This window comes from Phacochoerus africanus, chromosome 1, assembly GCF_016906955.1.
Source record: "Phacochoerus africanus isolate WHEZ1 chromosome 1, ROS_Pafr_v1, whole genome shotgun sequence".
Classification (NCBI taxonomy): Eukaryota; Metazoa; Chordata; class Mammalia; order Artiodactyla; family Suidae; genus Phacochoerus; species Phacochoerus africanus.
Window position 1 is genome coordinate 154,790,644 of NC_062544.1, and position 17,417 is coordinate 154,808,060.

Consider the following 17,417-nt stretch of genomic DNA (forward strand, 5'->3'; position numbering starts at 1 on the left):
TGGGAACTCATATACAATTCTTTAATTAAACAGTGGTGTGCCTGAGATGCCAGGATTGAAGAGAATTAAGGCAGGGGTATCTAACTTTTGTGCTGTACAAGTTCCCTCCAGTTACTTACAAAAATAAAGTTAATCGACTAACGTGTTAAAAGAACATAGATGCTAATATAGAGCCCTGAAATGGAGCTAGAAGAAAACAGGTAAGAGGAAAGAAAAGTCAAAAGACCAGTAATAGAAAACCAATTCCCGGAGTTCCCATCGTGGTGCAGTGGTTAACGAATCCGACTAGGAACCATGAGGTTGCGGGTTCGGTCCCTGCCATTGCTCAGTGGGTTAACGATCCGGCGTTGCCGTGAGCTGTGGTGTAGGTTGCAGACGCGGCTCGGATCCCGCGTTGCTGTGGCTCTGGCTTAGGCTGGTGGTTACAGCTCCGATTAGACCCCTAGCCTGGGAACCTCCATATGCCGCGGAAGCGGCCCATGAAATAGCAAATAGACAAAAAAAAAAAAAAAAAAATTCCCAAGATTGTGGACCATTGCTTCTGAATGTGCAGAGCAGAATCATGAGTGAATGAGGTTGAGTATAGACTTGGGCCAGGCTGCCAGGTTCAAATTGCATCCCCAGCTGTGTGGAAGGAGGCCACTTCCTATGTCTTCCGGTGCTGCTTTTCACTGGTTGCAACAGGGAGCTAATGATGATACCTGCCTCATCAGGTTGTTGTGAGGATGAAATGTGTCAGAACAGACTTAGCCCTTGGAGGAGGAAGCACTCAGTATGGATTAGCCATTTCTCTCTTCACCAATTCCCTCCTGGCTTTTGCCAGATGCAGATATCATGCCCAATATGGACTGTGGGCAGCCAACCAAATAAACAGAAGGAGGAAGGCCCTTCCCTCCCTTGGGTCCTGGAGTGGTGTATGCATTGGAATTCTAGGTAGGAGGAGGTCTTCCTATGACATTTGAGCACCCATCAGTCTGCAGGTGCCCACTCCCTATGCTTGTCCTTATTCCAACATGCTTTAAAAATTAGTTCCACATTTAAAACACATCAAGTTAGATTTTAGTTAGAGTCTCTCTTACATATTTGGAATTGGAGCCTCCAGAGCCTATTATGCAAATCTATGCAAATTATATGCAAAGAGGCAGTAGCCCCAGATTGCAGAGAGGGGAGTGAGCAGGCCAGCACAAAGGGCCTAGAGTGAAAATTTGCATCTGTTAGGGGAGCCCTGGGTTGAAGGCCTTGCATAGTTATTGTGACAGAGTGTGCCCTTGCATTCAGTCCTTAACCTTTTGTGCCAAGGAGGGGAGACGATTGCCATAGTGAAGGTGACAGTGGAGGTTGAGGCATTTGGGCAGTGCAGTGTTGTAGCAATTTTTATGATACAAGCGAAAAGTTGCTTTGAAATAATGTCTTGTGATCTAGGCTCCGTCCCCAGCCAGCTGTTCTTAGACTTGTGTTCTTAGACAAGTCACTTCATTCTTCACTCCTTCAGTTGCCCCCTCCAAGAAATGAGGGAATTGGACTAAGTTGCTTCTAGGGTCCTTCTCACTGTGACAGCTTAATGTCGTCCTCCAACTGAAAACCCTTTGCCCCAGGATGGCTATATCCGTTCATGGTACCAAAGGTTTACTTTAACATCTAAATAAGGAAGGGCTGAGAGGTAATTTAACAGTCCTCCTAGAGAGAAAAATAACTTCAGGAAATGCTGGCTAGTAAGGAGAGGCACAGCAAAGGCAAAGTTTAGTTCAACTGCAGTAAGTCATACAGGAGGAAGGACTCCAGTCATACACTTCCCAGCCAGGAGGATTTTAGCCCCTGGGATGCCTGTGGTGAGAAATTCAGGGGAATTTCTTTCCCTGAATATTTTAAAGACCAGGATGCATTAAACCCCTGCCTCTAGAATCTGCAAAAGTTCTCCTGGAGGCTGAGCTGCTCTTCTCCCACCCCAGCCTGTTCCTGTGGGCCATCAGGGCCTCCCTGAAAGTTTCGTGTGGCACTTGATGCTTCTGCCAAATGACGGCAGTGTCCTTGGTCTTCAGCCACAGATTATATGGAACATATCTGTGCTCCATTCCAGGAATCCTCTGGGCCCTTAATTTTAACTCCAGCTATCACAGCAGCCACCAGCCAGACACAGGTATGAGCTGACAGCCCCCTGCCCAAGTGTCTCTGGTCTCTGACTCAGCCCTGTGGAGGAGGACAGGGGATGCGGGGACAGCTGGTGGTAAGAGGTGCTCAGTTTGAGGTGCGTGTGCTCAACTCCTCAGAGATCCCCAGAGGACTTGAGTCACACCCTGATCAGCCTATAACCTGTCCTGGGATTGATTTTCCCTGTTTCACTCATCTCAGACCCCCATGGCTGTCCTGTTGGGTTGCCACCCAAAATAAGCAACCTGCACCACACAAGCCTTGGTCCCTGCCTCTCCTTTTTTCAGGATCTCTAACATGAGACATGTGTATCAGTCTGCTTGGGCTACCATACAAGGGAAGACAGGCTGGGGGGCTTAAGCAATAGAAATGTATCTCCTCACACTTCTGGAGGCTGGAAGTCCAAGATCCAGGTGCCAGCGGGGTTGGAGTCCTTGACACCTCTCTTCTTGGCTTGCAAATGCCTGTCACTGCCTCCTGCCTATGGGAACATTCCTGGCCTCTCTGTGTCCTACGCTCCTCTTCATAAAAGGACACTGGTCAGATTGGGTTAGGACACACCCTAACAGCTTTGGCCTTGATGACCTCTTTAAAGGCCCTGCCCAACATACAGTGCTGTCTGAAGTGCTGGGAGGTTAGAGCTTCAGCATACAGATTTGAAAGGAACAGTTCAGTCCATAGCAACACTTCTATTGAACCAGGATGCTTGTGAGCCAGAGGCTTATAAGGAAATGTACCCTAAAACCTCAGCAGCCACAACCACCAGCTCTAGGGCTAGATTGTCCCTGTGGTGTTAAACTTCCAGGGAAGAGTTGGAATAACCCTGAACCAGTCAGAGCATGAGGCACATGGCTCCTTCTGGGGCTGCAGCTTTCTGTCCTCTTCATCTCCTTCTGCATCACTGGTGGTGAGTGACCAGGACTGGCATGTGTTATAGATACAGCCCAAGTGTCATATACTACTTCTGCTACTGAAGGACTTCAAACACGTTACTCAGTCTCCCTCAGCCTCAGCTTCCTGCCCCATCAAGTGGCTGTGAGTGTTAGGTAGAGCATGGAAGACAGGGCCAGAGCAGGTGCTCAGTAAACAGTTTCTAGGATTGACCTGGATAAGCAGAAAACACTGTGTGAAAGTTTAGAAAAATGAGGTTGCTTAGGGCAAATTGTTGGTCCTGGAGATGTGGGTGCTACAGTCTCTGTTCTAGCTATGATCACTCAACCTCCCCCACCCACTAAGTGAGACGTGCAAGGTGAGGGGACACTAGTCCAACCCAGCCCACCCTCCCCTAAGTTGAAGGAGGCCTCAGTGGTCTTGTTTCAAAGGCATCAGAAGGTCTCCTTCCTCTCTCTGCTTCCAGAAACCGACACGGGCCCCCGCCTTCCCCCATCAACTTTGCTGACCACCCCAGACTCCCTGGAGTCACTGCCAGGGCCCCTGCTTTGACCATTCATGCCTCTGAGATCTGGGGAAGAGAGACTCCCAGGGTGTTACCAGAGGCTGATTGCTACCCTTGTCTTGGCAGCTAGCAAGGCTGAAGGAAGGGCATGAGGGGGAACAAGCAGAGGGTTCACATGAATAGAGGGCAGTTCTCAGGTCAGAGTAGGGCCTCAGAGGTCTGTCAGGTGCTTCTCAGCATAGAAAGCGGCTCTTCCCAGCCCCTGTGTCATATAGATGGTGGTCTTCTGGTCTATAATCCAAACAGATCCTATGTCTAATGTTGATGTCAGGTATTATTTTTAAAGATAGGCCCATGCTGATATGATTAATAAAATCCACATATATTTAGAAGAGTTTTTAAAAGTATACATTTTTGTCCTTGTGCATTTTCTCAGTGAAATTTTCTGAAAAGCATACGTACTGGCCATCGTGCAAAGTCTGTGGTTTCCTTTTAATGCTCAAAAGAGCTCCTTCTACACAGAAAGTCTGGGCACCACTAATGGGTTTTCCACAGAAAGTTCAGCCTCACAAGTGCCTAAGGACAAGCAGTTAACATGATGACTGTGATCATAAACCCGAGGCGTGCTTATGGAATGCATCTTCTCCTGCAGGCACTGTGCTAAGTGCTTTACTGGAGCCCGATCTGGTTGCTTTCTGGACCCCTGTCCCCTTCTGCCTGTCAAGTGTCCAATGGCACTGAGACATTTCTGCCTTATTTTAGGATTGTTTGAGGATTTGTACGAGCTGACCCAAGGGCCAGGTCAAGGAGAGGGTAGACCCTCCTTAATGGTTTGGTTGGTGGGCCTGAATGAGCCAAGGTCTAGCATTTGTTCCTTTGTCTAGATCATAAATGGAAAATTCAGAAAAGGCACGGGAGCTGGTCAGCTCTACCCACCCAAGCCCTCCTTGCTGACTCAGGACTCAGAGTTGCCAGTTTCCCTGTGGTCACTCTGGCCTTGACCGCTCCCTGGGGCAGAGGGCCAGCAGGCACTCAGAAGCCACAAGCCTTCTTCCATGCACCTGGCCCCTCAGCCTGCTCTGAGCAGTGGCTCCTGGGTGAAGGGCCTGGCATCTCAGAGGCTTTTGGGAAAAGGTGAGCCAGCCAGTTTCACTGGCTGTGGTTCCCCTGCAGCCAGGGTATGGGGAGCCCCCACCTAATAGATCTGCCCCAGCTCCATGTGGCCCCATGTCTGGTGTGTGTGGTCCTTAAGGATGCTGCCCAGTGCTTACCTTGCATTCCCAGGGGTTTCAGGTTCGTGGGTGAGGAAGGCCCAGGGCTGAGCTGATCCTGGGTATTTCACCTCTTCTCTCTGTCTCTCTCTCAAGGCTTCCTCCTGACCTTGGCACTGACTGAAGCACTGGTATTTGCCGCACAGGAACCATCTTCCAGGGACTCTGTTCAAGTCCTCCCCTCAAGCACCACCCCAGGCACCATGGTAACAGCACCCCTCAGCTCTACTAGACAATCCTCCATGGTGGCTGCTCCCACCTCCGTGGTGACACTGACCCCCCATCCCCATGGACCCTCCTCACAGACCTCAGCTCCCAAGGCAATGACAACGCTTCATCCAGACGGACGCCCTCCTACAAATACCATCTCTACCATCATGGCAGCAGTAACCACCCCCCATTCAGAAGGCCCACTGTCCACAGGGCCACTTCCTGCTGCCATGGCAACCACATCTTCCCACCTAGAGGGCCACCCCCCAGGTGAGACTCTGCCCACCATCCAGCTGACAAAGCCAATGGAAGCCACCAGCCGTCCCCCTACAAACCCCTCCCGGGCTACCACTCGCAGGCCCCCCAGACCCCCAGGCTCTTCCCGAAAAGGAGCTGGCAGTTCACCACGCTTTGTCCCACCTGCACCCAGCGGTCACCCCTGGAGGAAGGAAGGCCATCGAGGACGAAATCAGAGCTCCACACAACCGGGGCAGAAGCGGCCCCTGGGGAAAATCTTTCAGATTTACAAAGGCAACTTTACAGGGTCTGTGGAGCCTGACCCCTCTACCCTCACACCCAGGAACCCACTCTGGGGTTACTCCTTCTCACCACAGCCCCAAACAGTGGCCGCAACCTTGGCGCCAAGCAGGACCTCGTGGGTACCGCCCACCACCCCCCTGGTACCTAAGGAGGACCAGTCCGGCCTTAGCAGAGCAGATGAGGGGGGTGGTCCCACCTTCACCAGCCAGGGAGGGGAGCTGGACGCCAAGGCAGCCTCAGGCACCCCTGCCAGTCCACACCCTGCCCCAGTGCCTTCTCCACACCCCCGTGGTGACCCACAGGATGGCCCCAGCCACAGTGACTCCTGGCTTACTGTCACCCCCGGCACCAGCAGACCTCCCTCTGCCAGCTCTGGGGTCTTCACAGCCACCACGGGGACCATCCAGGCTGCCTTCAATGCCAGTGTCTCAGCCCCTTCTGAGGGGCTTCCTCAGGGAACATCCTTGGCCCCGCAGGCCCCAGCCGGCCCCCCTGGGGCTTCAGAAAGCACTGTTTCCCAAGCTGAGGAGGAGGCTGCGGCCACCCCCACCTCCACCGTGACCAGCAGGATGCCCAGTCCTCTCTCCACAGTGGTGTCCACAGCCACAGGAAACTTCCTCAACCGTCTGGTCCCCGCCGGGACCTGGAAGCCTGGAACAGCAGGGAACATCTCCCATGTGGCCGAAGGGGACAAACCCCAGCACAGAGCCACCATCTGCCTGAGCAAGATGGACATCGCCTGGGTGATCCTGGCCATCAGCGTGCCCATCTCCTCCTGCTGTAAGTGCCTCGCCTTCTCCCTTTTCCCCCACCACTACATCAACTCGCCATCCCCAGAGTTCCTTTGCCACACACTGAGCAGTTCCCACCAAGTGGGCTGCAGGGGTTATCCCTACCCCTGGTCCTCAGCTCACCAGGCTGTGGCTTGGATGCCCACTGATCATAAAGACACAACATAAACACACACAGGAGCTGGGGACAACCTTACAGGTGACCAATCTCACTCTGCATTTTGCATAAAGAAATAACCAAACTCTATGAGAGGGGATATGGCTTACGCCAGGATCCCAGAGTTAGTGAGGGGCAGGGCCGAGATGCGAGCTCAGAGTGCCCGTCTTCCAGCCCAGGACTCTTGTGACACCACCCTGAGCGTGCAAGCCTGCAGCGACCGAGAACCAACACATTGCAGATGAAGCTGGTGCTTCCAAATTACAGCCTCCAAGCAGCAGGACCCTCGCCTTCCTCCTCTGCCTCATTTCTAGTCTCCTTCCTGCCATTCCTGCCTCTCTCACCTCTCCCCTCTTCTGCTGTGTCTTCCCCCAAGAAAGAAGAGATGAAGCTTTGATCTTGCAGGAAGTTCTTTCAGCCTTCACAAAAGCAGAGCTCTTGCAACTCCACTGAAGCTAGAGAGTTTCATGTAAATTTAGCTATTCTGCCCCTCCCTCCCTGTTTTATTTGTTCATGGGTGGTGTGAGCTGATGCTTTGTGGACCTGGTCATGATCGTCATCTTTTGCTCCCACTGATGGGTGGAAGGGGCTCCCCCAAGGCCACCGGCACCTCCTTGCTGCTGCCATAGCTCCTTTAATGCAGAATCGGAAGACTTCCTCCCTGACATCTCCATAGAGAACCTGATGCCCTCCTCGGGACCTGAGGGGTTCCTATTTTCCCCCAGGACTTGAACCTATGTTCCTAGAGTTTCTCCAATAGCCTCACAGGAATCCTCATTGTCCTCAGTCCCTCCCCACCGTCCACTGGCCATCGTCCAGGCACCCTCTGCACCCTTCAGGAGTGAGCACTTTCCTGTGCCCCCTCCTCATCAGCCTCTTCTCCTGTGACCCCTCTGGTTGTTTCCAGTTCTCCTGGGGGCCTAAAATTTGCCTCCTTTTAAGCTCCATTCTTTGATCCTACCGTGCCCTCTGAAACCATGTGAAACAAGTGCATCCCCAAGCTCTGTGAAGTGGCTCGCAAGGGCAGGCTGTCCTTTTCCGAGCTGCTCATCCCTGTTCCTTCCTGTCTCTTCATAGGACCTCCTGGCCCTGCCCGCATCTGCCTGCCTCCCCCACATGGCCTCCAGTTTATGTCTGGGGGCTGCTCCTCCAGAAGGAGCACGACGATGCCTGTGCCCAGGATGGCAGAGGAGAGTGGGTGGCAGTTCCTCCATTCTGGTCACTTTGGTCACATTCAGCCAGCCTGCACTGGCTCTGTTGGTTGCGTAGTTGCACATCACACGATGGGCTCAGCCCTGTCTCAAGAGGAGCAAAACCTCAGTTTTCTTTGTGCTGTGGGTCAATCAAACATCAGTGCAGGAGGTGTGTGCCTTTAACATGAACCTGATTTCTGCTTGGCATTGTTCTCAAGCAAGATCCTTTTTAATCTGGAGTCTGGACTCTTTCCAGGAGCCACCTCTCCCAGGTCTCTATCTCCTAGTTGGTAAACAAAGCAAACTTTCCATGTCAGGAGCAGCCTGCTTCTTCTCCTCCCAGTGCAGGAAAAGTGAAAATGTTTTCAGGTTGCATATTTCATTCTTTTAATAAGCAGCTTTGTTGCTGCTCATGGAAACACACGGGAATTCTTAAAGTTGTGACTGCTCAAGTCTCAAAAGAAGAATGATAATGAGAAAATGTAACACATTCTTAGCCATTAAATTCTTAATAATGGTCATATTTGAGAAGTAACCACATTAGAGACAGCTTTCTAATTTTCCATTCTTTCCATGTGTCTAGAGGCTCTAGTTTACAAAGTGAGCTCCCATTATTTTTAAGCATTCATCCTTAAAACAGACTAGCCCAAGGTATAAAATAAAAACAGACAAAGCAAACACACTGCCCAAGAACATCCTGTACGCTGGGGAGTATGTCATCAGGTGAAATGACCTGACCTGGGTCCTAGTCACATCTGAGTCAGCCCAGATCTGGTGGTAGAATGTGTCTGGTTCAACACAACGTTGCCCAAGTGCCCATCGCATGCCAAGCACTGTTCCAAGCACTAGGGAATCAGAAATATGTGAGGAGGCTCAGCTGCCAGAGCCCTCCCCTCCCCCACTGGCAACCGCACAGGCCACGCCCACCTGGGTTTGCAATTCTAAAACAAACTTCTCCAGCCCTTTTGCTGTGTATGAATTTGAAGTTTGATCAGATTTTACTGCAAAGCAGAAAACCCATGGGCTGCCTAAACCATGCGTAATATTGTCGGCCAAGACAGAAGCAAGGATGCAGCCTGGAACAGCACCTCAAGGATGCTTCTGGCCCTGACAGGAGCTCTCAGCTGCTGGGATAGAGCCTATTACTTCACAAAGGAAGATTGCCCTGGGGAACTGCAGCCCTGACTCTGTCTTGCATTTCTACTGTCCAGGGAGGCTCTCTCAAGCCCTCACTCATCGAGGTACCTGCCTCAGCCTGGCTCCCCCATGTACAGCTCCCTGTCCGTAGTCATGGCCTGACTCCTGTGGGACCGTCATTAACTCTCTGAAGGCCCTGATGAGAGGGACACTGAGATAGACGAGTATTTGTCCAGCTTCACAACATTGTGCTCTTTCAAAGCACAGATAAGAAATATCTAGGCTGTTTTCATAGCTCAACCCCACTTGAGTCATCAGGCAGGCACACCTCTTCCAGGTCTAAGGGCACCACATTTCAGTCCTTCCCAGCAACTACATTTATCCTAAAGCATATTCTCCAGCCCTCCAAGAAGAGTGTCCTCCTCTCTTTGCTACTTGGTCAGATGTTTCAGGCCACTTGTGTTGGTAGCAAAGTGCACACATAGATTTCCTCATCTGGCTTTTCAGATCAGCCCTGGCCTGCTTTGCTCCATCTAGCAGAAGCCAGCTTTCAGATGACCAGGGGTGCCAGACAGATGGGTGAATCCCCAGCTTCTGGTGGAAGCAGGGACTGATCATAGCAAGTTGGAGGCCCGTCTAAGAAGGGATGTCACCACTTTCATGTGCCCTTCCTGGTGGTGATCCCTGTCCAGTGGCTGGAAGGATGTGCATTGTGCCAGGTCTGAGAAATGCTTTGTCTCCTGAGCCACCCCGGAGACAGCCACACACATTTCCCTATGTACTAAGAACTGAAATTGATTGAATCCAGGCCACATTTGGCTGGGGCCAGGGAGCTGTGTGGCTCCTGAGCTGGTCTCTGCTGCCACCGTCAGGATACACAGCCTCACCACCTCCTGCCGGAAACCTCTGGGCCTGGAGCTGAAAGGTCCCTGCTCACAGCTGACAGTGCTCTGAGTTTTCAGCAGAAGGTCAGTTGTGTGGCTCTACTAGGCTCCCTGGCCTGTCTTGCACATGCCGCGTCAATTCTTGAGAATGTCTTCAACCAGCCTCCCTGAAAGAAATGGAGGTTTTATGGGGGGTAGGCAGAAAACAAAGCCAGCACCTGATGCTGTTCATCATCAATCCAAGTTGAGCCATCCGAGCAGAGGAGGTGCTGACCCCAGAGCCATGAAGCTCTGTGTGCACCGTACCCACAGCAGTCAGTCCTCCTCCAGACCTACAGTAATGCTGCTGGAGTGTCAGGCCAGCCCTCGATGATAACACATCCTGAGCTCATGTGGCTCTTGACTATAATACCAGTTCTGTGAATAGTATTCAAATCAAGGTATATGTGTACCTTTTACTCACAGACCCCAGTGACTTTGTAGTTATTACATTTTTAAAAACCGGGGTTGGAAGTGCTCTTTCCAGTAAAAAGAAGAGATTAGGATGGAAAGGAGGTGTGACCAGGAGGGCCTGTGCGTCAGTTGAAGGGGGTGCAGAGCAGCCTTAGGACAGGGAGGTTTGTCTGGGGGTGTTCCTGCTGCTGGACCAGGTCATAGCCACCCTCTCACAACTCCTCCCTGTACTTCCCAACCTGCAGCCCCTCCAAGAACCCCCTGGCTCTTCCTCAGACATTTCCACCAGGATGGTAGGTCAGACCTTTCCCCAGGCCCATGGCCTCGTGTCCAGCCTGGTCTCCTTCCTCACCCTGGGGCCTCCCCTGGCCTCCTCCCCAACCCCCAAAGGGGGAAAAGGGTTTTCCACAGCTGGTCTGGCACTGCTGGACTAATCCTTCCCTTGAAGGTCTCCGGTTTCTCATCTGTGCGAACTGAGATGTCGGAGCTCCCTGCCCTCTAACTTTCCTAACTTTAAACCTGCATGAATCACTTGAGAGGAGCCTAGTGTGACAGGAGGCCTTGGCTTAGGAATCAGACATACCTGGACATAACCCAGCTTTCCCACTGTCGCCTGTGGGACGTGGGCCAGTGTTACCTCACCCATGAAAACAGGACTAATATCCACTGTGTTAGTTTGGGGCCTTTGGGAGACAGATACCAAAGTGGAATGAGGCCTGCAAGAGATGCACTGCAGAGACACCTGTGCAATGTAAATGAAGGGGCTGGAGAGGCAGGGAGAGCCTCAGGCGCAGGGCAGATGTGACTCCCTAGCAAGGAGGAGGCTGGGAAGGAAGAGACTTGGATGGCAGTGCAGTCCTGAACAGGCCCAGGAGTGCGGCCAGCATGCACGTGTTCCCCTGCAGCAGCGAAGCTGAGCAGGCACTTCCAGGGCGGGCCATGCACAGTAGAGACCATACATCTGCGGTCTCATCACAGTGCCTGCCACAAAGAGGTGCCTGCTGAGGGCAGTGGTCAGATGGTGATTGTATTCATCTCATTCTTAGCATTTGCTGTGCATCCTCTAGCAGGCCATGGAGGGCACCTTCAGCAGGTGTTTGGAAAGGCGATGCCCTCAGGGTCCTGTAGGCTTTCGTTTCCACTTCCCATCACACAGAAGGTCCCAGCCCTGAAGTCAGGCCCTCCCAGAAACGTTGGCACAGCACCCAGGACTCCATCCTCCCAGTCATATGCCTGACAAGCTATGGCTGATACCCCACAGAAGTGCTTGGGAAGCCAAGAAAGCTTGCATACCTCTCATTCCAGTTTTAAAACTTGAGGAAAGAGGGATCTTATTGATCTCCAGAATCTTAACACTCTTATGTTTGGAGAAACAAAACAGTTGAAGTTTTTGATGACATCCAGGCAGGGCGGCTGATGCCCTGTGTGCAGAACTGCATGTTTACTCCATGCCCTGCCTGCCTCAGGTTCACCCCCTCCAGTGCTCAGGATGAGGTGGGGCAACCATCAGTCTGAGGGTCACAGAGACCTGAGTTCAAACTCCAGTCAGTATCTGGGTGGGCAGGATCATTCCTCTCAGCTTCTGTGAGTTTCAGTTGCCTCTTCTGTGAAGGCAAGAGGGCAGGCACCTTCTTCAGACAATAGAACATCTGAGAATAGAGTAGAGACTCCATAGGTCTGATTGTACTTTTTTTTCTGGCATGAACGGTCAGACCCCATAACAGTGACAGCGCTAAGCCACAGATGAAGCCTTGACCTGAATCATCCAACAGTCGTGCAGCCCAGTTTTCCTTCAGGATCTCTCTTTTGGAGGATGCTAGGAGAGCAAGAAGGAAACTCTTAGTAGTTAAGCACCTATTGTGTGTCAGGCAGCGCATTTGGCATTTTTTTAAATTATTTTCTTTTAAAAATTGTATTAAAGTATAGTTGATTTTGGAGTTCCCGTCATCGCTCAGTGGAAAGGAATCTGACTAACATTCATGAGGACACAGGTTCAATCCCTGGCCTTGATCAGTGGGTTAAGGATCCAGTGTTGCTGTGAGCTGTGGTGTAGGTCGAAGATGCGGCTCGGATCCTGTATTGCTGTGGTTGTGGTGTAGGCTGGTATCTGCAACTCTGATTCAACCCCTAGCCCAGGAACTTCCACATGTGATGGTACAGCCCTGAAAAGACAAAAAAGAAAGTATAATTGATTTATGATGTGCTAACGTCTGCTGAACAGCAAAGTGACTCAGTGATACACATTCATACATTCTTTTCTTAAATACTCTTTTCTATAGTGGTCATGCTAAACAGTAGGACCTTATTGTTTATCCATTCTGTATATAATAGTTTACATCTATTAACCCCATATTCCAAGTCCATCCCTCTCCTTTCCCCCTCCCCCTTGGCAACTACAAGTCTGTTCTCTGTGTCTGTGGGTCTCTGTTTTGTAGATAGGTTTGTTTGTGCCATATTTTAGATTCCATATATAAGTGATATCATACGGTATTTGTCTCCCTCTCTCTTACTTCACTTAGTATGAGAATCTCTAGTTGTATCCATGTTGCTGAAAATGGTATTATTTTATTCTTTTTTATGGCTGAGTAGTATTCCATTGTACATATGTACCACATCTTCTTTATCCATTCATTTGTTGATGGACATTTAGGTTGTTTCCAAGTCTAGACTATTGTGCATAGCACTGCTGTGAACATAGAGGTGCATGTATTTTTTTAGAATTATTGTTTTGTCTGAGCATATGCCCAGGAGTAATATTGCTAGATCATATGGTAGTTCTGTTTTTAGTTTTCTGAGGAGTCTCCATACTGTTTTCCACAGTGGTTGTGCTGGCTTACATTCCCACCAGCAGTTTAGGAGGGTTCCCTTTTCTCCACACCCTCTCCAGCATTTATTTGTAGACTTTTTAATGCTGGCCGTTCTAACCAGTATAAAGTGGTACCTCAGTGTAGTTTTGATTTGCAGTTTCTCTAATCAATAGTGATGTTGAGCATCTTTTCAGGTGCCTACTAGGCCATTTTGCATTCATGATCTCTAGCTCGCCTTACAACCGCGTGAAATCCATAGTGATCAGCGTGATAAAGTGACTCGCTTAGTGTAGTGCACAGCAGAGTGATACTTAAACCTGGGTCTTTTCTTCAAGCCTGTGCTCTTCCTACAGCCAGACTGGTTTCTGGGTATGTCAGTGAAATGGTGTTTGAGAGGCACCAGGCACTCCCTCATAGACATGTAAGCAGGCTGGGAACACTAACAACATGGGAGGGGGAGGAAGCTAGGAACAGAACTCCCTGTTCCAACCCCCAGCCATTCCTGCAGGGCAGGATCCTGGTCCTACATCCTAAACAGGCCCAGGCTCTGGGGCGGGGGCAGTGTAGGCTCAGAGAACCTGGAGTCTGCAAACCTCGCCAGCCCAGGTGAGCACCAGGGTTCACTGCAGCCTGCCCTCTCCTTACAGCTTGGGTTTCCCCAGCTTGAACTCTCCTAGGCTCTACCATCCCAGTGAAAAGTAGTGACCATAAAGGACAGACTCCAGGAGAAGGGAGAAGGGACCTGGGGCCTTGGCTCAGCCCTGCCACTGACCTATGGCGAGTCAGCCAGATTCTTTGAACCAGAGACTTCTCATCCATAGAATAAGGAGGTGAACCCTAAATGAGCAGATTTTCAGGCCGACTGTACAGCCTCCCTCCTCACCCCACGTCCTCCTTTAAACACTTGAACAAGGGGGCTCTTTGGAAGGAAGGGAGGAGACCCACAAAATAAAATTTCCTTTAGCTCAAATACTCAGAAATCACCTTTCTATTTGTGCAGCATTTTTAAGGGGACTGGGGAGAATGGTCAGCAAAATACAAGTGTTTTGATCCAAGCAGATGGGATGGAATGAAAACTTGCCCAATCTCTTGACCTTGCGTGGAAGCCTTTTCAGGTTGAGATGCCAGCAAGGCCAGCAGTGGGAAGAGCAACAGAATCCTCAGTCAGCCACAGGCTCTGGGCTGTGGGCCCTGAGGTCTCGGCCTGTGTGGGTGCCAATTTTTGCAGCTACTGCACATCCTGGCATGCACAGGCCTCCTGATGCAGGCCAACCCTTCAAGCTGCTGTGGACAGACCCAGGCCTGCACTGCCCCCAAGTGGCCACTGCCACCACAGTGCTAGCCTCTGTGGGCCTCAGCCTGGGCCCCCAACTCCCCCGCGCAGATGATGGCCAGGATGCTGGTTGCAGCCCTGTCCACCCCTCGCCCACAGTTTCAGTCACCCCACAGGCTGGTGATGGCAAGCTAGGCAAGAAGTGCCTGGTTTTCATTTATTGACTTTTCCCCAAGAGGTTCCTGTCACCCTGGTCGTTGCATCACCCCTTCCACTGTGTGACCCTGGACAGGTCACCTCCCTCCACCTGGGAAGCCTTCCATGTTGGCACATCCAAGCAACTCTGTTCATACCTGGTTTATCAGCAATGTCCAAACGTGCTCCTTCCTCCCAGGGCCCTAGGACCAAACAGACAGGGTAACATGTATTGCTGTGTGGAGCCCCAGTCAGGCCCATCTGTGCAGCTTATGCTTTGCATCAGCATTTGGTATGTCTTTGTGAGGCAAAGTCTTGTATGGTTGAGAGCACAGACTTTGGAGTCTGGGTCTGCTCTTTGGCCAGTCACTTCACCTCTCTGAGCCTCTGCTTTCCTGTCTGTAAAACGGATACCGTACTAGCACCAACCTCATGGAATTATGTGGCGGATTAAATCAATTCATATTTCTAAAGTGCTTGGAACCTTGCCTGCCACATAAACGCTATAGAACTACTTAGCAGCTATTTATTTTTGACAAGGATGTGGGGGTGATGAGGCCAGAGCAGCTGTTTTATCAGGGTCCAAGACCTCTGCCCAGAGATCTTGCTATGTAAGACTCTGCCATCCAGGCCCTCTGTGGAAGTCAAGGCTCATTTTGTTAAGTTCCCTGGGTCCTGCCCGTCTCTCTGCCATGCTTTTGCTCTGAGAAAGCTCCTTAGCAGTCCAGCAGCGCAACTCGGCACCCATGCCATTATATGCATCCTCTGCAGTCAGGCTCCGGGAGCCATCTCAGCAAGTCAGCAAGGCCTTTCCTTGGGGCAAACTCAAGGGGTGATGCTGCAGCAGGCACCGGGATCCAAACCCATATCCTCGCCTCTTGCCTCTAAGCCCATGGATGCAGCCTCTAAGCATCGCTCTGGCCCTAGCTCCTACCTCACTTCTCCTCGCACACCGCCCCCAGCCATACTGCTCTTTCCTCACACACATCCAGCTTGTCCCCACCTCGGGCCCTTTGCATGTGCTGTTCTCACCACCTGGAACACACTGCCACTGTTCCACACATGACCAACTCCTTCCCCACATTCTAGTCTCAGCTCCAAGGTCACTGCCCAGGGAAGCCTTTCACAATGGCTCTAAAGCATCCTCTCCCCCAGCTGCCCTCCACTGTCTCTCACGTCACTGTTTTATCTTCTTCGCCCAACCCTTCTGTATCCCTCTGTACATACACTAGGAAGGAAGCTTATGAAAGTGGGGCAGTCTTGTCTTTTTCTTCTCTCCTCTCCCCAGCTCCTGCCACAGGTGGGCGCTCAACATTTAGATATTTGTTGAACAAACGAACAAATGAATGAAAGGAGCAAGTGGCTGAATGCAAAGACTGGCCTCTGTACTCGCAATGTGATGCAGCCCCTGCTTGCCCCCCTCCCCCTCCTCTCTAATGGGCACTCTCTCTGCAGCTGTCTTGCTGACTGTGTGCTGTCTGCGGAGGAAGAAGAAGCCAGCCAACCCAGAGAATAGCCTGAGCTACTGGAACAACGCCATCACCATGGACTACTTCAGCAAGCACGCTGTGGAGCTGCCCAGGGAGATCCAGTCCCTGGAAACCTCTGAGGTAATGAGCCCCAAACCAAGGGCTGCTGCAGGGAGGGCTGCTGCTGCAGGGAAGACCACAGGCTCCAAACAGCCCCAGACACCGCCTGGCTCCTCCAAGCCTGGTGTCTGAGGATGTGGACCTGTGTTAGTGATAATCCCTAGTGCCTTCTGCACGTGTTAAAGTTTGGACCGTCTGATGGCAGGCACTCTCTGGAGCCCGTGAAGGGGAGAACTTGCTCTCAAGGGGCCCAGGCTCCAGATGTGGTTGAGGTATGAACCCAGGCATCATTCAAAAGCAAAGAAAATTTGGAGTTCCCATCGTGGCTCAGTGGTTAACAAATCCGACTAGGAACCATGAGGTTGCAGGTTCGATCCCTGGCCTTGCTCAGTGGGTTAAGGATCCGTCATTGCCGTGAGCTGTGGTGTAGGTTGCAGATGCTGCTCGGATCCTGCATTGCTGTGGTTGTGGCATAGGCCTGTGGCTACAGCTCCAATCAGACCCCTAGCCTGGGAACCTCTATATGCCACGGGAGCGGCCCTAGAAAAGGCAAAAAGACAAAAAGACAAAAAAAAAAGACAAAGAAAACTAGGGGAGATACAACAAGTTACAGAGAGCCGTGACAACCAGGGGAGCAGAGGCCAGGGTGCACCATGATCAGGCACGGTCTTGGATGGGGTTGAACAGAGTTGGTGCTTCAGTCTTGGGCAGCAGAGGGTCCTTGAAAGCTATAAGCTTCTTATAACCAGGTTGTAGAAGGATCATGCTGATGGCCTGGTGAGGGCACTCTACGGTCATCAGTGAATGGATAGGAAAGAATGGAAGGGTGGTTTAGTGGATGGATGAATGCATGAGCGGACAGACAGGAAGACTGACGAGAAATACGTAGGTCACCTGGGATGCAGTGGCCCAGGAGAAGGATGTGGACATCTGAGTCAAGGGCAGTCTAGTCCCCTCCCCCTGCAGACCCATCCCCCAAGCAGCCAGATGAGCTCCCCCCCCCCACTTTTCAGGGCTGTTCCCACGGCATATGGAGGTTCCCAGGCTAGGGGTCTAATCGGAGCTACAGCTGCCAGCCTACACCACAGCCACAGCAATGCCAGAACCGAGCCACACCTGAGACCTACATCACAGCTCATGGCAACACTGGACCCTTAAGCCACTGAGCAAGGCCAGGAGTTGAACACATATCCTCATGGGATACTAGTCCAGTTCATTACACTGAGCCACATGAGAACTTCTAGATGAGCTTTTAAAATTGTAAATGTGATCACATCACTCCTATGCTCAAAACCCCACAGTATCCTTTTTTAAGTTAAAGTTCAAAGCCTTTTCAGGGTCTGCAAGGTGGACCCAGCCCCGCTCAACTCTCC

At 51.3% G+C, this 17,417-nt stretch overlaps 1 protein-coding gene across 4 annotated transcripts in view; it reads left to right on the forward strand.

Moving 5' to 3' along the window:
* The window catches only part of TMEM108 (transmembrane protein 108), a 356,853-nt gene that overhangs the window by 335,022 nt on the left and 4,414 nt on the right, over positions 1-17,417 (forward strand). For all 4 annotated transcript variants that reach the window (XM_047782809.1, XM_047782805.1, XM_047782814.1 and 1 more), the window contains 2 exons: positions 4,912-6,345; positions 15,911-16,065. In XM_047782809.1, the coding sequence (XP_047638765.1) occupies positions 4,912-6,345; positions 15,911-16,065 (1,589 nt within the window). The remainder of the gene's footprint in view (positions 1-4,911; positions 6,346-15,910; positions 16,066-17,417) is intronic.